Source organism: Carcharhinus amblyrhynchos, chromosome 16 (genome assembly GCF_965287045.1).
Source record: "Carcharhinus amblyrhynchos chromosome 16, sCarAmb.v2.hapA, whole genome shotgun sequence".
NCBI classification, from domain to species: Eukaryota; Metazoa; Chordata; class Chondrichthyes; order Carcharhiniformes; family Carcharhinidae; genus Carcharhinus; species Carcharhinus amblyrhynchos.
The window spans coordinates 44,141,558-44,166,688 of NC_137339.1; the positions used below are offsets into that span (position 1 = coordinate 44,141,558).

General features: G+C 42.1%; 1 protein-coding gene across 1 annotated transcript in view; it reads right to left on the reverse strand.

Annotated features, from left to right (window-relative positions):
* The window catches only part of LOC145353680 (protein-glutamine gamma-glutamyltransferase 2-like), a 55,620-nt gene that overhangs the window by 15,996 nt on the left and 14,493 nt on the right, over positions 1–25,131 (reverse strand). Inside the window, exons 3-7 of the mRNA XM_080204452.1 lie at positions 20,996–21,238; positions 19,254–19,372; positions 15,453–15,581; positions 9,861–10,038; positions 718–853 (exon numbers count right to left, since the gene is read on the reverse strand). Coding sequence (XP_080060578.1) covers positions 718–853; positions 9,861–10,038; positions 15,453–15,581; positions 19,254–19,372; positions 20,996–21,238 — 805 coding nt within the window. The remainder of the gene's footprint in view (positions 1–717; positions 854–9,860; positions 10,039–15,452; positions 15,582–19,253; positions 19,373–20,995; positions 21,239–25,131) is intronic.

Here is a 25,131-nt window from a genome sequence, read left to right on the forward strand (position 1 = left end):
GGCTAGGCAGTGCCCTGGAACTGCTCCCGGCTCATGCTGGCACTCAAGTTGGCACTGTGTCAACCTGGCAGGACCACCTGTGTCAGAGGGTAATGATGGGGTGGACACTACTAGGAGCTTCATGGGGGGAACATATATGTGTTGTGGGGAGGGAGAGGGCGTTCAATGAAGGGGAGAAGAAATGCTGGTGATGACTGCCATGGAGAGTGGGAGGTACCAGTGTTGATGGGAAAGAGGGTGGGGAGGGGGAAGATGCCAGCATTGATTGGGGCTGGGGAGCCCCTGAGTCCTCTGTGGTGCAGTGGGGCTGGCGAGGCTATTCTTGGACAAATTGGGGCACCCTTTATAAAAGGGCACCCTGATCTCTGTTTCACCAGCTTTACTGGCGCGTTTAGGTCCCGTTGCACAAAAATGAAGACATGAAACAAAAACACCATGAAAATATAAATATATATTCTAAAGTACAGGAACGTTTTGATGGTAGCATTGTGTCACATTCTTTGAAAGGTGTTGCATGAAGAGGTTTTTTTTATTGTTTGAGACAGTAATTAAGGTAACTATCAGGTCATGGAGTGCAGAAGCTGTTAAATAACGCCCCCCAACCTCATCTTTATAAATTCTGGTCCATTGACTGTTTCTCTGTAAAGATTGTGCCAGGTTTTTCAATTTCTATCACACTTTCCGAATGAACTGATACAATACAATATTGGAACTCACCAGATGGAATCGTTTGACTTTTTCACCTTCTTCCCGTCCTCATCGATGAAGCTGTCAATTCTCAGATTTTGCTCCGTGTCATGCGCAGAGTTGAAATTTGTAATGAGTCGAGTGGGAATTCCCAGACACCTCAAGACTAGAACAAAGCGAGAAATGTTACTATGGGTCCCATACAGATGGAGTTTGGGATTGGAATAATCAAGTCAGGCTGCACTCAACACTAATTATCCACTTCATCACTTGTTGCTAAGTGACTGAGAGGAAGATAACTGCACACTTGGTTCAAAATAGCTCAGGAGTGGGCCACCTGTTAAGATGCGCCCACATTACATCACAAGTGGATGCCATTGGCCATAATTTGTAATGGAAATATAGCCATTTTAGTACCAGATTTGGGCAAACATCATTTGTTGATGATTCCAATTTGTGCTTTGAAATACTTACATCGAACCACGCAGTTAATGATACGAAAGTGACAGATTTTAAACACTGTTTAATTTCCCAGAAGAGAAAATAGTGAGGCAAGGACCCTCAAAAAACTGATTGAAATTAAAACAAGAACATCCCATTCTGAATGATAAAATATTGAGAGAGAAGAGGAAATCACAGTAATTTTAACTGCTGAGCTCTTCAAAGTTTGCCCCTGTTCATTATATCAGGAAGAGTCTCCCATGGTGAAAATACTTGTTGCTTTAAAACATCAAACGTGGGAATAAGAATGTTCAGAAAGGGTTGCTGAAGATTCAGAGAAATATTAAAAATAGAAGTTAAAATGTAAGTGTTAAGGCTGGAAGATCCACAAGCGCTCTCCAAACATGGATGATTGGCAGGAAATCTGGTTCGCCAGTATAGCGATACCTTTCAGTGAATACATCACTATAAATAAGGGTTAAAACAGACCTATGAGAAAAAGAGCGTGAAAACAGGAAAGAGTGGAAATTATTTTAAAGGGTTTAATTCCTGGATCATTATGGCAAAGAGAAGGGTGTTGTGCGAGTGCATCAGCTACATACAATAAAAGCCTCGAGTCATGTCTGCCTTGAAGAGCTGAGGTAAAATTGTTGATTTTGTTGTGTGTAGGATCAAAAGGCTTTCCACTGAGCTTATACAGCTGGCAGAATGTGATCCTGTGCTGATTGTCTCGCCATGGCTCAAAATCCAAGACATCTCCTGCTCATCCTAAAGTTCAGTTATAAACTGATGTAAAAATAATCAGTCTTTATGTGGATTAATACTCACATGGTTGAAGAATCCAGCAGTTAAATTTGATGTGATTTTCTCTCATTGCTCAATATTTTATCATTCAGAAGGAGATATTTTGTTTTAAAAACTTAAACCAATTTTTGAGGGCTGTTGTCTTGCTGGTTCCTCCTCTGGGAAATGAAACAGTATCATGGTTGCTAACTGCATGGTTTAATGTGAGCATCGAAAAATGCAGATTGGAGTAACCAACAAACAATGCTGGACCAAACCTGATATTACAGTGACTATCATTTTTTTTAAATAAGGAGACACTCAAATGCAACACATAGGGGCCGGATTCTCTGACCTCACCCGCAGCTGGGATTCAGCAGTCCCTCTGCAGTGAATGGAGATTTGGCTGAGTGCCAAATTCTCCATTCTCGCTGACAGTGGCGGCATAGTGTGAACAGCCTGAGAATTATTGCAAATAACGCCCAGAAAGTCCAAATGATGTAAGGAAGTTCTGAAAATTCACTTGCGCCTGCTATGGGGAGATCAGACCCCTATCTTTTCCAAACTTGGGAATATCCCATGTCTTAATTCTCATTGGTGGGAGGGGAATGCACAGAAACAAAGCTAGAATGAGAAATGAATAGTGTGGAAGAGATCATATCTACTAGGAAATGTCTGGTGCCAGAATGACATATTTCTAAATGATCGCTAAGTACAAAAGCCTAGCAATCCTTTTACTTGTGTGACAGTTTAATTAGGATTCTCTTTCTGGAGGCCAAATCAGACATTGTCATCTGGTGAATAAATAACTTGTAGTCACCAGCAACAGGTTAATGTGACTTACTTTTCCTAAGATCTATCATTTATCAGGTGCTGTGTTAACATCAGTGCTGTACTTGCATTCCTACAAAGCATATCCGGCTACTTTGCATATACATCCAAAAGCCTCTTTCTCTCAAGACAGCAGTGAAATGGGTGTGCTCCAAAACTTAAAACTGATGTAGAGTAACTCCTGAAAATACGCAGAATTGAGGCAACAAATGTGCATTTGCAGTCCATCCAATGACTAATGAAGAAACAATTTTGCTCTTTTCTGCAACTGCCAATTTTCATGCCAATTTTGTGAACCACAAGTAAAGCTCGCATGAACAAAGGCTGGGGTGGCTACCACTTAAATATTCAGTCATTCTCTCCGGGTATGTTCGACATGATTCTTTGACTTAATTGGAATGGGTTGCGAGGAAGAATTAAAGAATATTTCATAAATGCAACAACTCACAAGCCTTAAAATAAATTACCAACAACTTCCCACAGATGGCTGTTATTACTAGGAAGCTCAACTCTCCTTGGGGACTCCAGGATGGCTGCATCACATTCTTTGAAGTACAAACAATGAAGATGGACTCGAATAATGACTTTAGTAAAAACATTTTAAAATTTTTAAATAAACAAAGGATCATTTTAAATCCTCACAGTAACCCGCTCTGGGGCCAGATATGTCGAATAATATTTCTCATATCTGAGAGAAATCTTGTGGGAAATTTTCCCATCTGCCAGCCACGGGAATTGTAGCAGACGTCTGTTGACCTCGAGCGAGATTTTCTGGTTTTGGGGCGAAGGCGACTGAAAAATCCCAGTCTTGTTTTTGTATTTGTTTGTGGGATTATAAGCATCCTGCAGCGAGCATTTATTGCGCATCTCTAACTGTTCTTAAGGAGATGGTGGTGAGCTCAGGGACCACTTTGGCAAATGTGTGGATCCCTCCGGCTTTATAAAACATTGGGCCATCATTCCCTGTGACACTTAGGTGCCTTGCAAAGCAGAAATAAAAAAGTTGGCTTTGATCTGAGTACGCGATTCTCCTCACTCCCAGTTCTTTCTTCCTGTGTTGTGCCAAGGTGCTAAAGATAACCTTCGAATAAGCTCTTTTTCTTAATGGTGCAAGTCAATTCTGGTTCTTCAATCAAAATTCAACAGTTTCCCTAACTCAGTCCTGCACCTGATTGTTACCCAGTGACATCAGCCAAAGCCTTGGTGTAGTACGATGAAAACTGCATTAGGCTTGGCCGTGAAACTCCAAATGCCAAAGTGACTGCTATTCATGAATGCAAGGTAAAGGCCAGCCACAGAGGAACAAGGAATAAAACTGACAAAAAAGTGACACTGATTATCATGAAATCTAGCTTTGCAACACGACAGAGCATTATTTCCTCTGACAACACAGTGATCTAAAGTTGAATTCTTCATGTGCTGCATCTTGGCTTTATCATATCTTCACACAGGAGGATATATTTTGTTGCACTTCCTATTCTCGCATATAGTGAAGCCAATTTTACAATTCTTCTTGACTACTGAATATCTTGGCACTGGGAATCTTTCCTCTGGATCCTGCGAACAATGACACAAATGTTTTATTTAACCCTACTTCTGGTTCAAAAAGAAGAGTTCATAAGATCAGTGGAAATACTGACACAATGAAATCTTCCTGCCTTTGTTTGCATTGCTGCTATGCGTAAAAAGCACTCGAAGCAGTCCTATTGGAACTTCCTTTACCTAATCTCTGGTGATAGATTTAGCTTCAGAGATTTTGCCAACGCTGTCCTTAACTGAGAGGAATATTTGTTTCAATTCCAACCCTGAATTGCATTTGATTTCACCTGCCTTGTTCAGTTACGGGCAGTATTTAATCAAAGTCGTAGGGATTTTGCCCAATGGCTGGAGAGATGGCGAGAGTCCCGTGTTGTCTCCATTTGGGAAGGCCCACCAAACTGAGTACCAATTAGGCACTTAACTGGGCAGCCTCAGGCCTGTCTGGGATCAAAGCCAGAAATCTCACTCCTCCAGGAGCTGCAGGCCAATCAGAAGTTAACAGCTATCATTGCAGGTAAGCACCGGCACAGGATTCCTAAGGTGCCCAGGCCACATGTGAGTGATGGTGCTGGGAGGGTGGTGCTGGGGTGGTACTATTATTTGTGGGGTGAAGGGGTTCGGTAGCAAAGACAAGGCTGTAAATCTCAGTGGACTTCTCTTTTCCAATGCTGAGTGCCTCAAACAGGCACTGTGTTGGGTTCACCACTGTCCCTCCATCCCTGCCTCCCACTCCCCTCATCCCCACCAAATTCCCACCCACCCAGCCCCCACCCCATTCCCCCAGAAGTCTGCAAGCCTGACAGGGTTTGTTTTTTGAGTTTCCCACGTGGGGAGTACCCCTCCTGCCAATAGGTGAATTCCAATGGCAGCGAGGTAAGGTCCTTAAGTGGACATTAATAGTCATCAAAAGGCAGCAGGTCGGAAGGTTCTCCATGAGTGTTGTGGTCTGGAATTAACTGGGACAATGATGGGAAGTTGGCATCAAACTTGTCTGAGGAAAGTGCATCAAATTCACCCAGGGGTGCTCTTCTGCTAGTCTCTTGGATCAGAGGTACCAAATATCAGGCAGACAAGGTGATTTTAATGGTGTGGTTTGATGCAATGTGACAGGTGGGATTCAGGGAGATGAAAATCAACACAACCTTTGCAGCATGAGGCCAATGGAATATTTGGTTCCCAAGCTCCATCTGCTGACTTACCATCAGACCCCTGTTCAAAGCAGGAAGGGAAAATTGGCTTGTTGGGCCAAAGCAGAATTTCAGTCAACAGGACTCCTTTGACAGGGTCCCTGAAAGAGTGATCCCTGCATTAAAGTGCATGATTTGAATAGCTGAGGAGGGAAGCACAATGCATCCCAAAGTTTACAGAATACTGTAGGTGCTGGAAATCTCAAATACAGAAAGGCCCAATGTTTCTTAGTGAGATCACATGGTGTACTCACGCTCCTCCTGGCCTACAAGAAACTTTCACTTATTCAGAATTAGACATCGTCCACAATTAGGTGTTGACATCTCTCTCTGTTGACTGCAATTCTCTGCATGAGTCATTCCTCCCTCTGTCCAGTTTCTGATCCATCCAGTCCTTCTCTACCTGGCCTGTTCCTGCTGATGTTTCACTTTACATTATCACCAACACTAGACTCTCATCTCACCTTTTTCAGTGGTTTTACTCTCTCAATTTCTGCTTCTTCACTTCAACTAGAAATGCTGGAACTCAAATTTGTCTGCAGGTAGATACACTCTGTTGCTTTGTCCAGCTGACCCGAACGACTCTTTACCAGAATTCTATGTCAAGAACCGTAATCTTCTTCTGGTCAGCCTTTTGGAGGCTCCAACTCCCACACCCAGATACCGGGGATTTTACAAGTTGATGTTTCATGTACAGCCTGATGTTCCCACATGGGGAGTGCCGTGCCCGCTAATGGGTAAATACCAATGGGATAGCAAGATATTAATTGTCCAGTTAAGGGCCTCACTATGCAGCAGGATAGGAAGGTGATCCATAGTGTAGCAGCCTGGAGTTAATTGGAACAACGTTGGGATGTTGGCACCAAACTTGTCTCAGGAGAGTGCATTAAATTCACGCCGGGTGCTCTCCTGCCAGTGGCAGGATTCAGAAGTACCAATTATCAGATAGATGCCCTCCATACTTCATTCAGCTTATGAGTTGTAGAATAGGAAATTGCTCACCTTGTCCTCATTTCAGTCTTGCTATCCCTGTTTGTGGTAATTTTCAATCGCAACATTGAAATACATTCACAGTGATTGAGAGCTGACTCGTCATACATTTGTCACCATGACTGGTCATTGAGTTTGCCTTGTTATTGTTGATGCTCAACCCAAACTTCAGACTTGACCTTCTCAACCCTTCATCCATCATGGATAGTTCTTGTTTGTCTTCAGTCATTAGGGTAATTTTGTTAACATATCTGATGTTCCACATGTTGTGATCATCAATATTGCCTCTAAGATTTTCTGGGAGATGTTACAAGGACATGCTTTTTTGTGTAAAGTAGGGATACAATTTCTAATTTTTTCCCCTTGGATTTAAAAGAAACACAACCTATTAAGACAATGGGGGCTGCCAACCAACTTCAACGTACAAACTTGCCTTCCACCCAGGAAAATGAAAAGGAACAGGTACTCAAACTCCCAGGGGAATGTGAAAAACCATCTGCTGTTGGTTTTTATACTATCCTGAATATTTTCAAAAGTTTCTGAGATAAGACATCAAAATTCAATTGCCCATTCTAAAAACAATGGCATCATCAAATTCCATTAGGATATACAGCCAGCAGTGCTTTTATTCTTCACTAAACCAGGAGGTTCAGAGATCAAAAACCCAAGTGCTCTATTGAAAGACTGAAAAGAATCTGTGTCTGTGTTCTCTCTTTCCCTCTCGAAAGTATTGAACCCAGATTTGCAAAGTAACTATCCTGAGAAGAGCAATGGACTGCAAACCAAAACTTTTTGGGAGTAAAATGTGGAAGTCTGTTCCATACGATTACACCATGGAACAAAATGGCTGCATTGGAATCGCCATCTTGAGATCAGTGAACTAGAAAATACGTTTAAGCCTACCGTCTTATTCCACCATCTGCACTGGTATGTGTGCCCAGAGAATGTATGTGATATATGTGGTTGCCATTTATCTAGCTATTTTTAAATTCAGGAAATAGTTTCAATTAACTCGCCTTGCTCTTTGTTTAAATTCAGACAAACTGGCTGACTAATTTCTTCTAATCTAAAAATGCACTTGGTGGGACTCTGGCAATATTACCAAAGCATACTGTCTCTAAATTCACAAAACAAGAAGCTTGTTATAGTCAGACCTGGAGTGGTGGAATAGGGGAGATATAATTACTCCTCCGCAAATGGATCTCTCATGACCCTTTCTCTCACAGATAGTGATGGAAGAAGACATCCTTAGCTAACTGCTTTTCCAAAACTCTGCTTTGCCCCCAAATACATGCAGTACAACTTAAATCTATTTGTAAAGTTCCTGAATGAGCCAGGCTCCAAATCCACTCAGGGTTTTCCATAGCCTTGCATTGTGCGACAGAGTTACAAGTCTTTACGTATTCTACAAAAAGTATCCACAGTTACTTGCCATTTTCCTTTTTGACATACTTCTCAAGAAAACTTCAAAGGTGTGCACTTGCCTTTACTGGCTCCTCTTCCTGACTCAGGAAAAAAGTCAGGAGAGATTCTCCACATAATACTCAGGTCTGTATTACAGCTGGGCCCCAATGTTCCGATTAGAATACTCTACATATAAAGGACCTTGCTGCTTGTGCTGTACAGCACCTTCTCAAAAGAGCTCATGTCCTCTTTTGTTATGATCAATGCGGCCTTTGCCCCATGTCTGTGTGAGTTTCTCCAGGTACTCGTTAGGTCGTTTGGTAATGCTAAATTTCCCTTTTGTGTCCCAAGATGTGTAGGTTGGGTAGATTAGCCATTGTAAAAGGTTATGGGGATAGGGCAGAGGGAGGATGTCGGTAGGATGTTCTTTTGGGGAGTTGGTGTAGACTCAATGGACCAGATGGCCTCTTTCTGCACTGTAGGGGTTCTTTGGTTCTATGGTTCAACTGAGCATCATATCCAACCTGTGCTAATGATACTTAACCTGAGAACTTTCTCTCCACAAAATGTAGGAAAGAATGTTCAGTTGCCTAAAGGACGAGAAAACCTCTTTGCCTGAGGACAGTAATGTATAAATCACCAAAATTACGCACAGAAAAGGGATGAAAACTAAATCCAGTCTATGCTTAGCTCCAGTTATCTGACAATTCAAATTTACATAATGCACCAAATTTCCACTTTGCTGTTATTTAGGTTGCTTAATTAAAATAATTTGCTATCTTTACTCCAAGAAATGGCTTTCAATTATCTAGAGCTGACTTGAAATGACATTAGCAGTATATTATTTATACAATATACTGCACACTGAAAGGCCCACTGCCCCTGTTAATTGGCAAAGTAAATGACCAAATCTTTATTATGTGATTGCATGACAAATAGTGATTCCCATCTAAACTGCAAGTGCTTCATGAAAACATAAATACATAAGCAGTCAAACCATTCAATTAATGAAATATCTATACTCTGTTAAACTGCAGATTCCTTTTCCATTACTCCGAAATACCAATAATGTCTGAAAGAAAGTGAGCTTTGGGCTATAATTTAAATGCATTGTTCAGACCACACCAGTGGGACATTAAATTAGAAATCACATCAATACCAGCCAATTGGGACCATTTAACTCATAAGACTAAATTGTTGAAACCAGGAGAAGTTATCAGTTCTACCTCCCCGTCTCATTTTACTTCATAGCTCCCATCCATATTTTTATCGAGTTTTTTTTCAAGAGCACTATTTGCTAACTAATATTTTTATACTGACATAACTTCTCACTGAAATCAATTCAATTATATTTTAAAAAGCAAGGAACAACGCCACTACTGTTCTTCATCTCATGAGCATTAGTTGCCACAAAAAACTGAAATAGATTTACATCTGCGCTGGTCAAAATAAGGCTCATTCAATATTCAGGCATTTACTTACACCCAGTTGCTGCAAGTGAACTAGTTCTGATTATGCTCCTCCAGTGAGACCTCATTGCTTACAAGCTGGTAGATGCTAATAGAATAATTCATAGAAACATAGAAGATAGGAGCAGGAGGAGGCTACTTGGCCCTTCGAGTCTGCTCTCCCATTCATTACAATCATGGCTGATCGTTCCACTCAATAGCCTAATCCTGCTTTCTCCCCATAATCTCTGATCCCATTTACCTGAAAGGCTATATCTAGCCGCCTCTCGACTACATTCAATGTTTTGGTATGAACTCATAAGGAATTCATGTAATTGAGGTTTGAACTTTTTAACAAAGGTATTGGAGTTTCAGATGTTGAAATGTGGGATACTGGAGTAGGTTATAGAGATCTGTGAATACATCTTCAGTTCTCAGTAGCTCGGAACCTCAATTCTTTTTCCAACTTTAGCCATAGCGTTCCATTTAGATGTTCATGTTAGTGCCATGCATATCTTTAGAAATTCCCATTTCCCAGTCTGCTTCATACCTGTACAGGCCACTGCCGCAAAGACCCAACATTGGCCATAACGAACAGGTTGACAGTTCGATTTGTTCCAACGACGGAGGATAGTGATGCTTCCATTCCACGATGTTGGAATTACTCCATTTGCATAATCACCGTTCCAGTTTCCTCGTAGTATCCCCCTATCATCATTGCAATTCACCTGTTAAGAAGAAAGAAACAGATTAAAGAAACAGAACTGCGGAAAAATTAGATGCGACTTTAGAGACTTTATCTTTCTTCGTTCTTTCATGGGAGGTGGGCATTGCTGACAAGGCCAGCATCTGCTGCCCTTACCTATTTGTCCCTGAACTGAGCGGCTTGTTAGGGCATTTCAGAGGGCAGTTAAGGGTCAGTCACATTGCTGTGGAGTCAGACGTAGGCCAGACTATAAGAGTGGCAGATTTCCTTCCTAAAAAGGCATTCATGAACTAGATGGATTTTTACAAAGTTGTTGATAGTTTTGAGGCCACTATTACTGAGACTAGCTCAGTATTTATTCATTGAATTTAAATCCCACCAGCAGCTATGGTGGGATTTGAACATAAATCCCCAGAGCGTTGGCTGAGCACCTGCTTACTAGTTCAGTGGCAATGCCATTAAGCCATCATCACCCCATAGAGCAACATGTGGGAGCTAGCTATATGAGGTAGCCAAAAAGCTTGATATAAAATAGTATTTCAATGATGTACTACAGCTCTGGTTAATTGCAACAGAATTAAGCAAAATAGAATTGTTTTTTGTTTTTCCGATGAAGAGTCATCAACCTGAAATGTCAATTCTTGTTTCTCTCAACATATGCTGCCTGTCCTATTGAATATTTCCGCTGTTTTCCGTAATATTTTCAGACTAAGGTGGTCATTATCTCTTGAGAATAACCATTTATGTTTGGACGGGGGGATCACAGGATGGGATTCACTAGAAAGATATGGAGAACGGGGGTTGAAATGTCAGCAGGTATCAGGGGGCCACACTTGCTGGGGCATTAGGTAGCTTTGAATGGGAAATCTCAGCACCCCATGAGGCTGCAAGCAAACACGTTTGCTTGTCAATCCCTCCATATCGTGAGTCCACATTCGCCATGGGTAGAATGCCAGTAGTGACAGCATAACGGCCTTAAGTGGACATTAATTGCCTACTTCAGACTCTTATTTACTGTCAGACGGCCTTGGACTCAAATCGGGCGGAGGTGGGGGGACAGGAAGGTAACCGCTCCCCCCTCCCGCTCCCCCTCCTCCAAAGTAATCTCTGGGGGCATTAAATTCTGTCCCCCCCCCTCAACTTTACACATGTATATTTTTCCCTTTCCAATATGAGCCTGATCATTTCACATAACAATTAATAACTTACTAATTTTTTTGAAGTGTTACAGAATCACAGAAACCCTACAGTGCAGAAAGAGGCCATTTGGCCCATCGAGTCTGCACCGACCACAATCCCACCCAGGCCCTTCCCCCATATCCCTACACATTTACCCGCTAACCTATGCATCTCAGGATGCTAAGGGGCAATTTTAGCATGGCCAATTAGCCTAACACATTTTTGGACTGTGGGAGGAAACCCGAGCACCCGGAGGAAACCCACACAGACATACGGAGAACGTACAAACTCCACACAGACAGCAACCCAAGCCAAGAATTGAACCCAGGTCTCTGGAGCTGTGAAACAGCAGTGCTAACCACTGTGCTACCATGCCACCCAGTTACGTCCAATTCATTTTAATAAACCTTTGCATTGCAGCAAGCCATTAGTAGCTATTGCTTCAGCAGAACTCATTCAATATGACTCTTGATTGAGCCTTTCATTTGAGAAGATGTGACAACTCTTTACTATTAAATTCTTCAGTCTCTTGAGGCTCCTTCAAAACCAATTATGTTTGTTGTAATTAGTTTTCAATGAATAGAAGAAATAAAACACTTGGGGCTGCCTTGCTTGTGAATCTGATCCAATTTAACATTACCCACTCTATTCTTTAAGGAAATAAACATTTCTAAATTTCTTCCAAACTTTGTTTCCAGATATTGCCAGAAAAAAATCAATGGCTTCATCCTAACATAATGCATTTTCAATTATTCTTCAAGGTATTTGGAAGCAAGTGATTTTTGACATGAATCCCTATGAAATATCATTAGTTAGAAACTTTATGAAGTCTGTTTTTGTGGTGTTGTGGAGATTTGCTCCCATGGTCCATTAAGCACCAGCAAGTAATTTAATGAAAGGAAAATCTGACACGATCTATAAAAGGCATGGATTGCTCCTTGCCAGATTTTACTCTGTTACATCCAAGCAGTGCTTAATGCCAAGCAATAAGAATGTGAATGTGATCCCGTGCCTTTTATCTTATTTTCTTTCAGTCCTTATCACTTTCCTGTAAACCTTAGACTAAGTATTCAACAAAGTGGTTGAGGTGGGTTATGTTAGCATAGTTTTGTTTTAATATTTGCTGCCATTCCCTCCGGCGGGATATTCTGGTCCCACCAACAACAGCCTCCTGATGCGGGTTCCCTGGCAGTGGGGGGTGCCAACAGCTGGAAAACCTGTTGACCAGACTGGAGGATCCTCCTGTTGCCAGATGATGGGCCACCTCCAACACACCATGGTGTGTGCGTGGGAGTGTGTGTGTGGTGGGGCGGGGGGGGGGGGTGGTGGTCCTGGGTGGTAGGGGTGGAGCAGGGTCCCACTCACCTGCTGGCTGCTACAAAACGGTGGCTGACAGCAAGCAGCCCTAAATATGGCAGGGATAAATCCAAAGACTTCCATCATAAAACTACCCGTGTGGGATGACGGAACCAAATTTGGCTTCAATTTATATGCATCGACTGGCATTCTCCAGTGTTGCATTCCCTGCTACCGCTGCCAGTGAGAACAGAGAATTTAGTGCTCTGCCAAGTCACCTTTCACTGCTGTGGGACCGGAGAGTCCCAGCCATGGGCGAGGTTGGAGAATTGTGCCCATTATCTCATTTGTTGCCAATTTTTTATTACCAAGCCAATGGCACAGTGGCGCAATGGTTAACACTGCTTCCTCATAGTGCCAGGGACCCAGTTTCAATTCCAGCAACGGTTCACTGTCTGTGCGGATTTTGCACATTCTCCCCATGTCTGCGTGGGTTTCCTCCAGGTGCTCCAGTTTCCTCCCACAGCCCAAAGGTATGCAGGTTAGGTTGACTGGCCATGCTAAATTGACCCTTGTGTCAGGGAGTTAGCAGGGTAAATGTGGGGGGTTACAGGAATAGAGCCTGGGTGGGATTGGAGTTGGTGCAGACTTGATGGGCTTGAATAAGGAAAAACAATAAATCATGTAATAAGGAAAATAAATTAAATATAAGAATATTACAAAGTGTTGTTTTGCTACACGTGGATTTGTATTGGCAGGAGGCAAAGCAGAATTCTGCTGCAATAACTCATCTAATCAAAATGCTAATTACATGTACATCTTAGCAGTTGTTACTGACAATCAATCAACGGGCTTCACAAGTTTGTTTTGCTTCATTCTAAAATAAAACAGACAAACGTGGTTTCAATTGCAAGTGGCAGCCACGACCCCAACAGAATAAGAGAAGAGTTAGTAATCAGTTTTAGATACTTGTGAAGGATACTAGATCACACTGGGCAGCACAGTGGCACTGTGCTTAGTGCTGCTGCCTCTCAGCTCCATGGACCCGGGTTCAATTCTGACCTTGGGAGACTGCCTGTGTGTAGTTGACGCATTTTCTCTGTGTCTGAGTGGATTTCCTCTGGCTACATTTCCCGTGGCAGGCAGGATGGGAAAATTCCACCCTTAAGGCCCAATTTTACCATCAAGTTTTTGGGCATGAAAACTTGGTAAAGTCAGGCATGAGACGAGTAGCACTATCCCTGCCTGCCCCCGTGCTGGTTCCCCCTTTACCAAGGCCTGAAAATGGCCGCGATCGGGACTATGCCCGAAATGGGCGCAATGGTCATTTAAATGCATTTGCATGCATTTAAATTGACTTAATGGGCTGCACGTCCAACTTTATTGGGCACTTCCCCCTTTACCACTGCGTTCGGCCATCCAGAACTGGCTTGAAACTGACATGCTCCATAGAAGTCCGATTCAGGCGCTCCAGTTAGTGGGAAGGTAGGTGCCTAGCACCCGAAGGCTCTCTGCTTGGGATTTTTGGGGTGGGGGTTGGTGCAATGCCACTTTTTCTGAGATCTGTGGAGGGAAAGGGGTGGTGCGCTGCCACTATGCCTGAGATCAGTGCAACAGAAGGGTGCCTGATGCCATTCTGCATGAGATTGGCTGGGGGGGTGCGGAAGGGGGAATCAATCTGCTTGAAAGTGGTGGGGGGAAGGAGGGGCCTGTGATCAGTCTGGGTGGCGTGAGGGTGAAGGGATAATGTTGTGGGGGTGGGGCACGTCTGTGGGGGCCAAGTGGAGGCATTATCAGGCCCAGGAGGGATATGGCAGGGGAGCAACATTCTATCATTTTGAGGCTCCTCTTGGAGCTGCAGCATTTCGAACACATTAAGCCTTGCCCACAGGTTTCTGAAGCACGATTCGGAATCGCTGATATTTTTGCAGGCAGAGTGCGTATGGGAGCACCTCAAAACAGGTCTAAAAGTCGGATCTGAAACAATTCCAGTTTCAAATCTGCACAGAACTTAGAATCAAAATGGTAAAATAGGGTCCTTAGTGTGCAAAAATGTGTAGGTTAGGTGGACTAGCCATGGAACATGTATGGGGTTACAGTGATAGGGAAAGGAATAAGGTGCCCTTTCAGAGAGTTGATGCAGATCCAATGGACCAAATGGCCTCTTTTGCACGGTAGAGATTCTATGATAAAAGGGATTTTTAATGCACTGCCACTTGCAGAGAGTTATTTCAAAATAGGCCATATGCATCAATCAAACCAGCACGTGCAGATTCACTCACATTGGTTTTGTTGATTACCATTATGGTTAAGATAATCTGTAAGACTGAATTGTTTCTGCACTTTCTTTAATCATTTCAATATTTTCAGTTAACTCTGGTAGGCTGGCAATTTAAGTTATTTTCAGACTCCAGCTGTTCTGCTCAAGCCTGGTAAGAAGGAGTGCCGAGAACAACCTAAGTTGATGTTCTCTTGTTCTATTCCCTTGGGACGTGCACTTGCCTATCACATGCCAGCCGAATTTGGGAAGAGCATGAACTTAAGACTCTCTTTTCAAGGAACGGCATCAGCACACCCAACTCAGTTATCGTGAAGCTTTGAAGAAGGTTTCATCCTATTTGGATATCAATAATGAATACTTGTTTACTAAGTCACTTATAATACCATCAGCCCTTATACAGGGATAATGTGCAGCTGCTTCCAACTTTCAGCTGTAACACTCAGAATAAATCCACAGGTTCAATCTTTTCACTGTTGTCTTTAACCTAAAATGTCATTATAGTAATGAAGTTTTGAATATCTTACCAAATTAGGATAACTAAAAGAAACAATCAAATCCATCCAATGGTCATTTATTACTATGATAACAATGGATAAATTTATAGAGAACAGCTAATTTCCTCCCTGCGGAGATAATTAAACTATTAATAGAAGCAGAAGGCATTCAGTTTCAGTTCCTACCATAGCTGTCACAATCCTGCCGACATAAACTGGATCATGCCTTTGAGAACAATCTATGTCTTGATTTTCCAGGCAGTTTGAGCTGTTATCCAGCAGTTTCAAACAAATTTCCACAATACCATGTTCAAACTGAAAGCAAGAAGCAATAATAAAATGTTTAGCATCCATCTATTTTAAGCAGTGAAATTTGTGAATGCTTAATGTCAGTAACTGTTAGATAAACGCCCAGTTTAAACTTTGATCCCACTGCGTGAAACCTTGGTTTATCATACTGAGGGAGCAGAAAGCACCTGATTTTGGGGCTTTTCTTTAATAAGCCTTTGTCCCAATTATCTTTATTTTTGTTGTAGCCCCAATCTTAACTGGCACCATCAGATTTGTCAATAGAAACATTGAAGTTGACCAGAATTCTCCAACATCGCCCGCAGCTGGGATTCCCCAGACTGCTGCGGTGAAAGGAGATTTGTCTGAGTGCCCAATTCTCCACTCTCACTGGCAGTGGCAGTGGGGCATGTGAGACTGGAGAATTACGGCCAACATAGCTGGAGAAAAGAGTAGGAACTGCAGAGAGATGCCAGTGGGTCTGACTGCTCAAGTGGTCTCCAGACTACATCCAACCCCATGTATTTACTGAGAATAGTAACATAGCTCACTTTAGTAGATGTTGTTTGACCAGCACTCCCCTTTTGTTTTGGGGGCTGTTGAGATCTGAATGCTTGATTCACCATTGATGCTGCAGTGTTCTTTAGAAGCAACCTAACTACAGTGTGATCCTTACATTGCAAAAGTGACAGCACTTCATTGATTCTGAAGTGCTTATGGGCATCCCTAGGCTGTGAGGGATGCTATATAAACTTCTTTCTTTTGTTAAAGTTTGAAAAGCATTGTGTGAAGGAAGTAATGGGAGAGTGAAGAAAATATAGAAACAGAGAAAATAGGAGCAGGATAGGCTATTCGGCCAATTGAGCCTGTTCCCCCATTTAATGCGACCATAGCTGATTCTCTATCTTAACAATGTGGAGATGCCAGCATTGGATTGGGGTAACCACAGTAAGAAGTCTCACAACACCAGGTTAAAGTCCAACAGGCTTATTTGATAGTAAACCCACAAGCTTTCAGAAATGCTGTTCCTTCGTCAAGTGTGTGGAGAGTTCTGATCAGAGAAGGGCATATAATGCCACTCACAGTTTACAGAATACTGATTAGAATGCGAGTCTTTACAGCTAACCTGCTATTCAAGTCTTAAAAGTGCAGACAATGTGAGTGGAGATAGCACTAAGCATAGGTTAAAGAGATGTGTATTGTCTCCAGACAGGACAGCAAGTTCAGGCAAGTCATGGGGTTACAGATAGTGTGACATGAACACAAGATCCCAGTTGAGGCCGTCCTCATGTGTGCAGAACTTGGCTGTCAGTCTCTGCTCAGCAACTCTGCGCTATCGTGCGTCCTGTGTTGTGAAGGCCCTTCTTTATCTTAACGCCACACTCCCACTCTCTCCCCATAGTCCTTCACATCCTATGCATCTAGGAATTTCTTTCTTTAATACATTCAGTGACTTGGCCTCCGGAAGCAGTGTTGTCTGTGTTCACAAGATGTGACAAAACTATTCCTTCCAAGGTCAATCAAGCCTACTTGATAATAACAGTGAAGACTGCCTTCTCCTGGTCTGTGTAGGAGACAGGCAGAGGCCACGCGCATGATCTGTTGTTAAGGGGAGCTGCAACTCTCGTGCAGCATGGGGTCAGCATGTGCCCAGCAATGTAAATGCTAGCTGAGGCCCACAATTTAGTCATACCCACATTCTGACATAGTATGAAATTATTCTATGGTGGTGTTGCTGTAGTATGGCATGGCAGAAAACTCTTGTTTTAAGCATTTCATGCTATTTTTCTTTCATTTTAGCAACTTTGAGAGAGGGATATCAGGCACTGGGGCTGCTCTTTCACTTGCCAGCAGGCAACAACAACTGATAACAGGTTGGGTGCCTTTTAGCGACCTCTCAAAAGTTTTCCAAACCGTTGTTCCTCTCGGTATGGTCCTTGTTCACTGCTATCCCTTTAATTTCACTTGCACAAAACATTCTCCTTCAACAATGGTATAAGCCCCTAGACTCATTTGAGATACTTTCCCTCTAATTGTGAACCTTTATACAAATAAGCTTGGACGGGGGAAATCAAATGCGACTTGCACTTCACACTCTGGTACATCTTAAATCAATACAAAGCAAATTCCAACCAACTTTTACTTGAAGCTCAGAATTGGTCCCTTGATCTTCCTTGTACAATTTACACAAATCTCTATCCAAGGAAAACATATCAAAAAACAAAGAAAATTACAGCACAGGAACAGGCCCTTCAGCCCTCCAAGCCTGCACCGACCATGCTGCCCAACTTAACTAAAACCCGCTACCTACCTATTCTTATCCTATTCATGTACTTGTCAAAACGTCCCTTAAAAGTTACTTCCGTATCAGCTTCCACTACCTCCCCCAGCAGTGGGTTCCAGGCACCCACCACACTCTGTGTAAAAAATAGTCTCATACATCTCCTTTAAACATTGCCCCTTGCACCTTAAACCTGTGCCACCTAGTAGCTGACTCTTCCATGCTGGGACAAAGCTTCTGACTATCCATGTCTCTCATAATCCTGTAGATTTCTATCAGGTCACCCCTCAACCTCCATAGTTCCAGTGACAGCAAACCAAGTTTCTCCAACTAGGACTACTGGAGCATAAGTAGATTGGTGAGTGGAATGCTTACTCTGCCGTTCAACGAGATGCTCGCTGCTCAAAATCTCAATTCCATTTTCTTCTCTTTGCTCCATATCTCTTATCCAACCAAAATCTCAGATCTGAGCAATTTAGGTGCATCTTCTTTCAAATATGTTGCAGTTGAAATCAACAATACAGGACTTCACCAAGACTTTGTGAAGAGGTCCGGGCAAAACAAAGAATAATGGCTAGATGTACATGATTTATGAGGAATCACTAGTAAACATTAGCTCAGAATTACACAAAGTTTAGTTTAAAGTTTATTTATTAGTGTCACAAAGTAGGGTTTAGATTAACATTGCAGTGGAGTTACCATGAAAATCCCTTAGTTGCCACGTTCTGGCGTCTGTTCGGGTACACTGAGGGGGAAATTTAGCATGGCCAAAGCACCTAACTAGCAAGTCTTTCAGACTATGGAAGGAAACCGGAGCACCCATTGGAAGCCCACACAAGTATGGGTAGAATGTGCAAATTCCGCACAGATAGTGACCTACGCCACGAATCAAACTCGGATCCCTGGCACTGTGAGACAGCAGTGTTAACCACTGTGTCACTCATAATCGCAGAATAAAAGGAAACCATTCAACTATCCAATTAGTTCCACTCCTTTTTTCTTTCCCTATAGCTGAAATCTTCTACCCATCAAACGTATATTCAATTCCTCTTTGAAAGTTGATTTCACCATCCTTTGGGCAGCTCATTCCAAAACATAAAAGCTCGCTGCACTTGGACAAAACTCCTAGTCTGATATCTGAGTCTATCTTAAACCTGTATCTTCTGGTTACTGCCACTTCCTTCACTGCAAACTGTTGTAGCTACTCTATCAAAACCGTTAATGATTTCGAACACCTCTAATAAATCTCCTCTTAACCTTCTCAGCAGCAGGTTGCTCTGAAAATAAAGTGAGGTTAATAGAAGTCCACAAGAACAGCAAAACTGAAATGACTACATTTTGTATGTGTGCACATCCATTCTTTATGCTTATCGGTTACTTTTCTTTCACTAACAAAGAAAGTTTACATTTTTCAGTACCTGCCCAAAATTCCAAGCCATGTCTGAAATGTGTGTCCTTGAACCCACGTAGATCATGCCCTGATCATTGAGTACATATTCCCTGCGTTGATTCTCAGCGTCTAAGAAGACGGTATCATCTGAAATTTTAAAAAAATGTCAGTGATTACTACCCTACAGTTACAGTAAATTGTGTCTGTAGACCACAATATGAAGCTGGCAGGAGGATGAGTCACTTTCTGAGTGCCATGTAGATGCCAGTATTGTATGGCAGTCAATTCAATTCAATATGTCTCAAATATCCATTATAAATAGTACATGTGAGGGGTACCCTGGGGAAACTGACCTAGAGGATTTGCATGTACAATATTACCAAGCAGTTGGCAAGGTATCAATAGCCTACCAACATTATAACAACTGCCAATATTGCTTATATTGTTAACTTAACAACCAGCACCTACTGATGTTAACCAAATATCTTCACACTCGGACGATACTGCTGAGTTCAGGTATTTGTGGTTTTTAAACACTGCTCTCTCTCTCTCTCGATGGTCTTGATTTGAAGCCAGCAGAGACAGGTAGAATGTAAATTGGGATGTTGGTTGTGAAATCCAGTCCTAATCTCAGAACTGTTCATAATTCTGCTCAAATTAAGAACCTCTAATGAAAGAGACTTGAAAGATATTTGGCCTTGAGAGATGAAAGGGATCCCTGCCCTGAGCTTGCACTTGAATGCTACTGAGGCAGAGTAGGTGGAATCAGAATGACACTGCTGATTCTACATGTATTTTGTACCAGCCCAAGATAATTAACGAAGAAAGAAAAATATTCTATTCCCCATGAGCCCACTTTTAACCTCAATAAACATTACAAATGAACTCTGAAATGTGAGCAATTGAATGCAGATGACTAATGATTGATTAATAATACTATTGTTCAAAATTGTTGAACTAAGAATGTTTAACCGTGATACTCGTTCCCATTATAATATGACACCTAAGAATTAACAGTCGATTTTTATTTGATCTTAGGATGTAAGTAAGGCCACATTTGCTGCACATATCTCCTGGGCTGTTTTATTATCATGCAGTTATGATTTCACAATGGAATCTGAAAGGGTTAATAATCACACAAGCTGCTATGAAAAAAAAAGTCCTCTTATAAGAGCCTTCACAGAAATGCACCAAGGCCATTAGCCTGAGCAAAACTCATTAAATCAGACATCTGGAATTAGGAAAAAGGGAGTAATCCACTGACACAGGAACAAGCTGGACTATGATAACCTGTAAAAACAATGACGTATTAACCCTTCACAAAGATTGGATATGGTGGGGTGGGATTCTCCGGCTTCCCAGCTCTCTGGAACCCTGCTGTCAATGGGAATTTCCATTGTTGTCACCCCACACTAGTAGGAAACCCTTGGGCAGTGGTGTGCTGCCGGCAGGACCGGAGAATTCTGCCAGAATGAACAGCCAGAGAATTCCAGCCTAAAATGAAGCAAGCGTAAAGTGGTTGCAATTGGTATATGCTTATTACTTGCAATCGAATTTGAACTATGACCACTTGTGTATCTCGGAATACTGCACTCTGGTTAGCTACAGAATGTGAGCTGTGACTTTTCAGGGTCCGAGCGATATAGCCTGATTAAAACAGTTGTTTAAAAGAACTCTGTGACTTGGTCTGGTTACTTGAAGAGTAAAATTATGATCATAGAGAAGGCTGACATCAAAGCCTGCAACAGAATCCATTTAAAAGTATTATACCTGAGCACCATGGATTGAAGAGCAAGATGAATTTTCCGAGGTCAAGTGAAGCAGATTGACCTTGTGTTGTACACAGCAGTTTTAATGTATAGTGCCCGATCTTGGCATTGGCAGGTGAGCATATGGACAATGAGAGTTCCTTCCCAACGTTTCTTATGAAGGCAGCATTCCATTTACTTTCAACTAGTGAACTTGACAGTGGAAACTGAACCTTAGTCCCAGATCTTTCTGAAGGTGCCAAACCTGAAAGGTAAAAGACAGAATTTTATTGAGTTCAATGAATTCCACTTTTAGCACAAATGATACTATTAGGAGCTTACTATGTAACTGCTCAAAAGGATTGTGATATACACTTTCACCAGCTAATGATTGTCAGCTTTTATTAAAGATAACTATTGCCTTGCAAATAAATTATTGTCCAGCAATTTCACTTAAATCTTGCTTCTATTTTCTCTTTCCAATAACAGTTATTTCCCCTCCCGTCCCGCATTTCCTTTGGATTTTCTTCCCATGTGTTAATTGTTCCCCAGACAGAGGGTAGGCAGATTATTATCTCAGGCCTATTGCAACTGAGAGGTGAATACAAGTGAATTGCTGCAACATAATTCACTTACCAACTCCCTTCCCTCAATGTGAGAAAACATTTCACTTCTAATTGACATCTCTTGCAGTACCTTGGCAAAGCTCAGTGGTTTATTGAGTGAGAATTCATGACCATGCGTCTATTACATGATTACATACGCTGAGTCATAGATTCATGAAATCATAGAACTCCTATAGTACAGAAGGAGGCCATTCAGCCCGTCAAGTCTGCACTGACACCTTGACAGAGCATCTTATGCAGGCGCTATTCCCATGACCCCACATATTTACCCCACTAATCTACACATCTTGAAACACTACGGGGTAATATAATATGGCCAATTCACTTAACCTATACATCTTTGAACTGTGGGAGGAAACCAGAGCACCTGGACAAAACCCACACAGACACGGAGAGAATGTACAACCTCCACACAGGCATTCACTCAACACCTGGCGCCGTGAGTGCTAACCACTGTGACACTATGCCACCCTAACCACTGTGCCAGCATGTCACATGAGTCACCCCAAATTTCTTTCCCCATTCTCATATTTTGTCTACTAGCAGCTACTGACCATCTTGCGATCTCAATTACCAGAGAAGATGGAAAGACTATTACTGATGTCACCCTTTAAGACTATTCCTAATGTAGTACCAATCAGCTGATTTCACTCTCCCTTCTCTCTCTCACAACCTGATGGTGTTTTTTGGTCCAGCCAGGCACTTATAAAACATGTTGGCTGGAATTCCACGGCTGTTCATGCCGGCGGGATTCTCCGTTCCCGCTGGCAGCACATCCCTGCCCGTAGGTTTCCCGGCGGCGTGAGGTGATGTCACTGGGAATTCCTATTGACAGTGGCGGGACCAGAGTATCCTGCTGCTAGCAAACAATGTGCTATCCCCCGCCGGCAGGAAACATACAGCTGGCAGACCCGTTGAATTTGGCTCAGTGACTATGTCCTACCTTTGAGCTAGATGTTCCTGACTTCAGGCACTTCAGCATAAAATCTGCTGCACTTTCAGAGACATTGTGTGAAATTCTCCAACCTCATCTGTGGCTGGGATTCTCCAGCCCTGATGCAGTGAATGGAGATTTGACTGAGCGCCAAATTCTCCATTCTCGCTCAAAGTGCTCATGAGGAATGCAGACTGGAGAATTCCAGTAATTACCTCTCTGATTTAGAACTAAGGCTCTCTTTGCTCCCTCTCAGGTGGATGTAGTAGATCACAAGGTGGATAGGCATGAGCTGAACATCCACTGTGACAACATCAGCAGCAAAGAGGCCAAAGTGGCCGGAATTGAGCAATGATAAATTCAACTAAAATAAGTTCTATATATTTCTGAATTCTGTGCTAAACAACCCACTTTGGGAAATGCTCCAAAGCAGTATAAGATCTTGGGATTTAAATGATGGAAACCATCAACACATTTGCAATGCTTGACAGAGCCTGTAATACAACAACTAAATGCTTCATAAAGCACCTATAATGGCAAAATATCCCCAGGGGCTTCATAGGAGTGTTATCGACTGTTGTTTTTGCTCAGGAATAATCAGACATTTAGAATAAAATGTTTGGAAGCAAAACATCTTTTGGATGTTAAATAGAAATTCATATGCACTTTGCCTCTTTCACCAGGGAGCTATGAGACCACACCGCCTACAGTTACAAGGTCATAGTTAGTGCTTTATTCAATTCAGTGACTAGGCCTTTCCCCACCAAAAACTGAGGTTGTGGTTCTAGCCACTAGGAGTAATCAGTGTGTTTACAAGGCAGACTTACTGAAACCACGAAGGAAAAGGCATGATCTTACAAGCGGATTGTCCTTTGCTCAATGGCAAACATCCAGATTGACCTGGAGAATGTATGAACAGACCTGCGGAAGGACCTCAGCAAATGAGTCTTTAAAGGCTAACTTCTGGATCAGCAAACGGTATCAGATTAGAATTCATAGAATCCCTACAGTGCAGAAGGAGGCCATTCAGCCCATTGAGTCTGCTCTGTTGGAGCATCTTACTCAGTCCCACCCCCCCCACCCCCGCCCCCAACCATAACGCCACATATTTTCCCCTTGCAGCCACAGAAATAATATGCAAATTACACACAGTCATCCGAGGCTGGAATCAAACCCAGGTCCCTGACACTGAGGCAGCAGTGCTAACCACTGTGCCCCCATACCATCCTGATTAATAATCATTTTCTGAATAAGGCAGCACCCCTAGCATCATGCACTTTTCATGTTAACCCTTTACTTTACATCTTCCTACAAGCCTTTCTCTTGATTATATACATCCTCCTTGCATTACCATCCCTCAAATAAGACCTTAAACCCTAGAAGCATCCATGTTGGCAACGCCTAGTGGTTCTGGAGAATTTTCATCGCACTATTGAAATAAAGCAAGTAGCCTTCCCAGTGGCATGGCAAAATCTGCTGCCTAGTAACATCAGTAATAGTGGATGCATTGCAAAGATGTACACATTAGGTTGACTAGCCATGCTAAATTGTCCCTTAGTTTTAGGACGACTAGGAGGGTAAATAGATGGGGTTATGGGGATAAGGGCCTGGGTGGGATTGTGATCACTGCAGACTTGATGGATCAAATAGCCTCCTTTTCCTCTGTATGGATTCTATGGTTATTGTTTGTTATTGCTGTTTGTAGAAGTTTTTGTGTGCAAAATGGCAGCTGTTTTTGCTTAATAACAAACATTCTCAAAAGCACAAAGCAATTCATTGTGCGTGCAACAGTCATAGACATCTTTCACAGATCAGACCTGTTGTTTTTTTGTTCCTCATCCTTCCTGGCTTCTTCAAATTACCTCGATTCTGAACAGAATATAGATACAATTTAACCTAATCCCTATGTAGCATGTTGAGAAAGTTTCCAGTTAGTCAGGCTGTCATTTTAAATATAACAATATTCAGGGTAGAGCAAGTTGTCCATGCGATGCTTCAAACAAACTAATCTTAAATAGGAATGACAAGATTTCAGTCCCAAACCACCCAATGGCCTGTTCATCACCCAATAATCCCCAAATACTTCCTTAAAGAAAATCTCACTTTCAGATTTCATTTTGCTGTTATTGCCTTGATCCCTTTTAAAATATCAAATTAATGTAAAATCTCAAGTGTGGATGACAAATTAAGCAATTGTGTGATACAGGCAAACTTCAGTTAGCAGGTTGCTTGCAGCTATTTTAATTCCAGCTACTGACACACAAAACATTGACCACAGCTTTTATTGATCAAAGAAAGGCAGGTAGTCCAAGTTAAACAAATTGGATATTGAAAAAAAATGCCCGAAATTACTTTCTTTGCCTTTTTTGATGTCTCTTTAAAAAGATATTTATTTCAGAAAGAATTTTTGTGCAATTTGCCCTTGCGTTTGTGGGCATTCCATGTTCAGGGTGTGAATTTGATATGTTCTGGTGTGGATTTGGCATGTTCTTGTGTGGGTTTGGTATGTTTTGGTGTGGACTTGATGTGTTCTGTTGTAGATTTGAAAGGTCCTGTTGTGGATTTTCCATATTCTGCTTTGATATTCATGTCATGGTA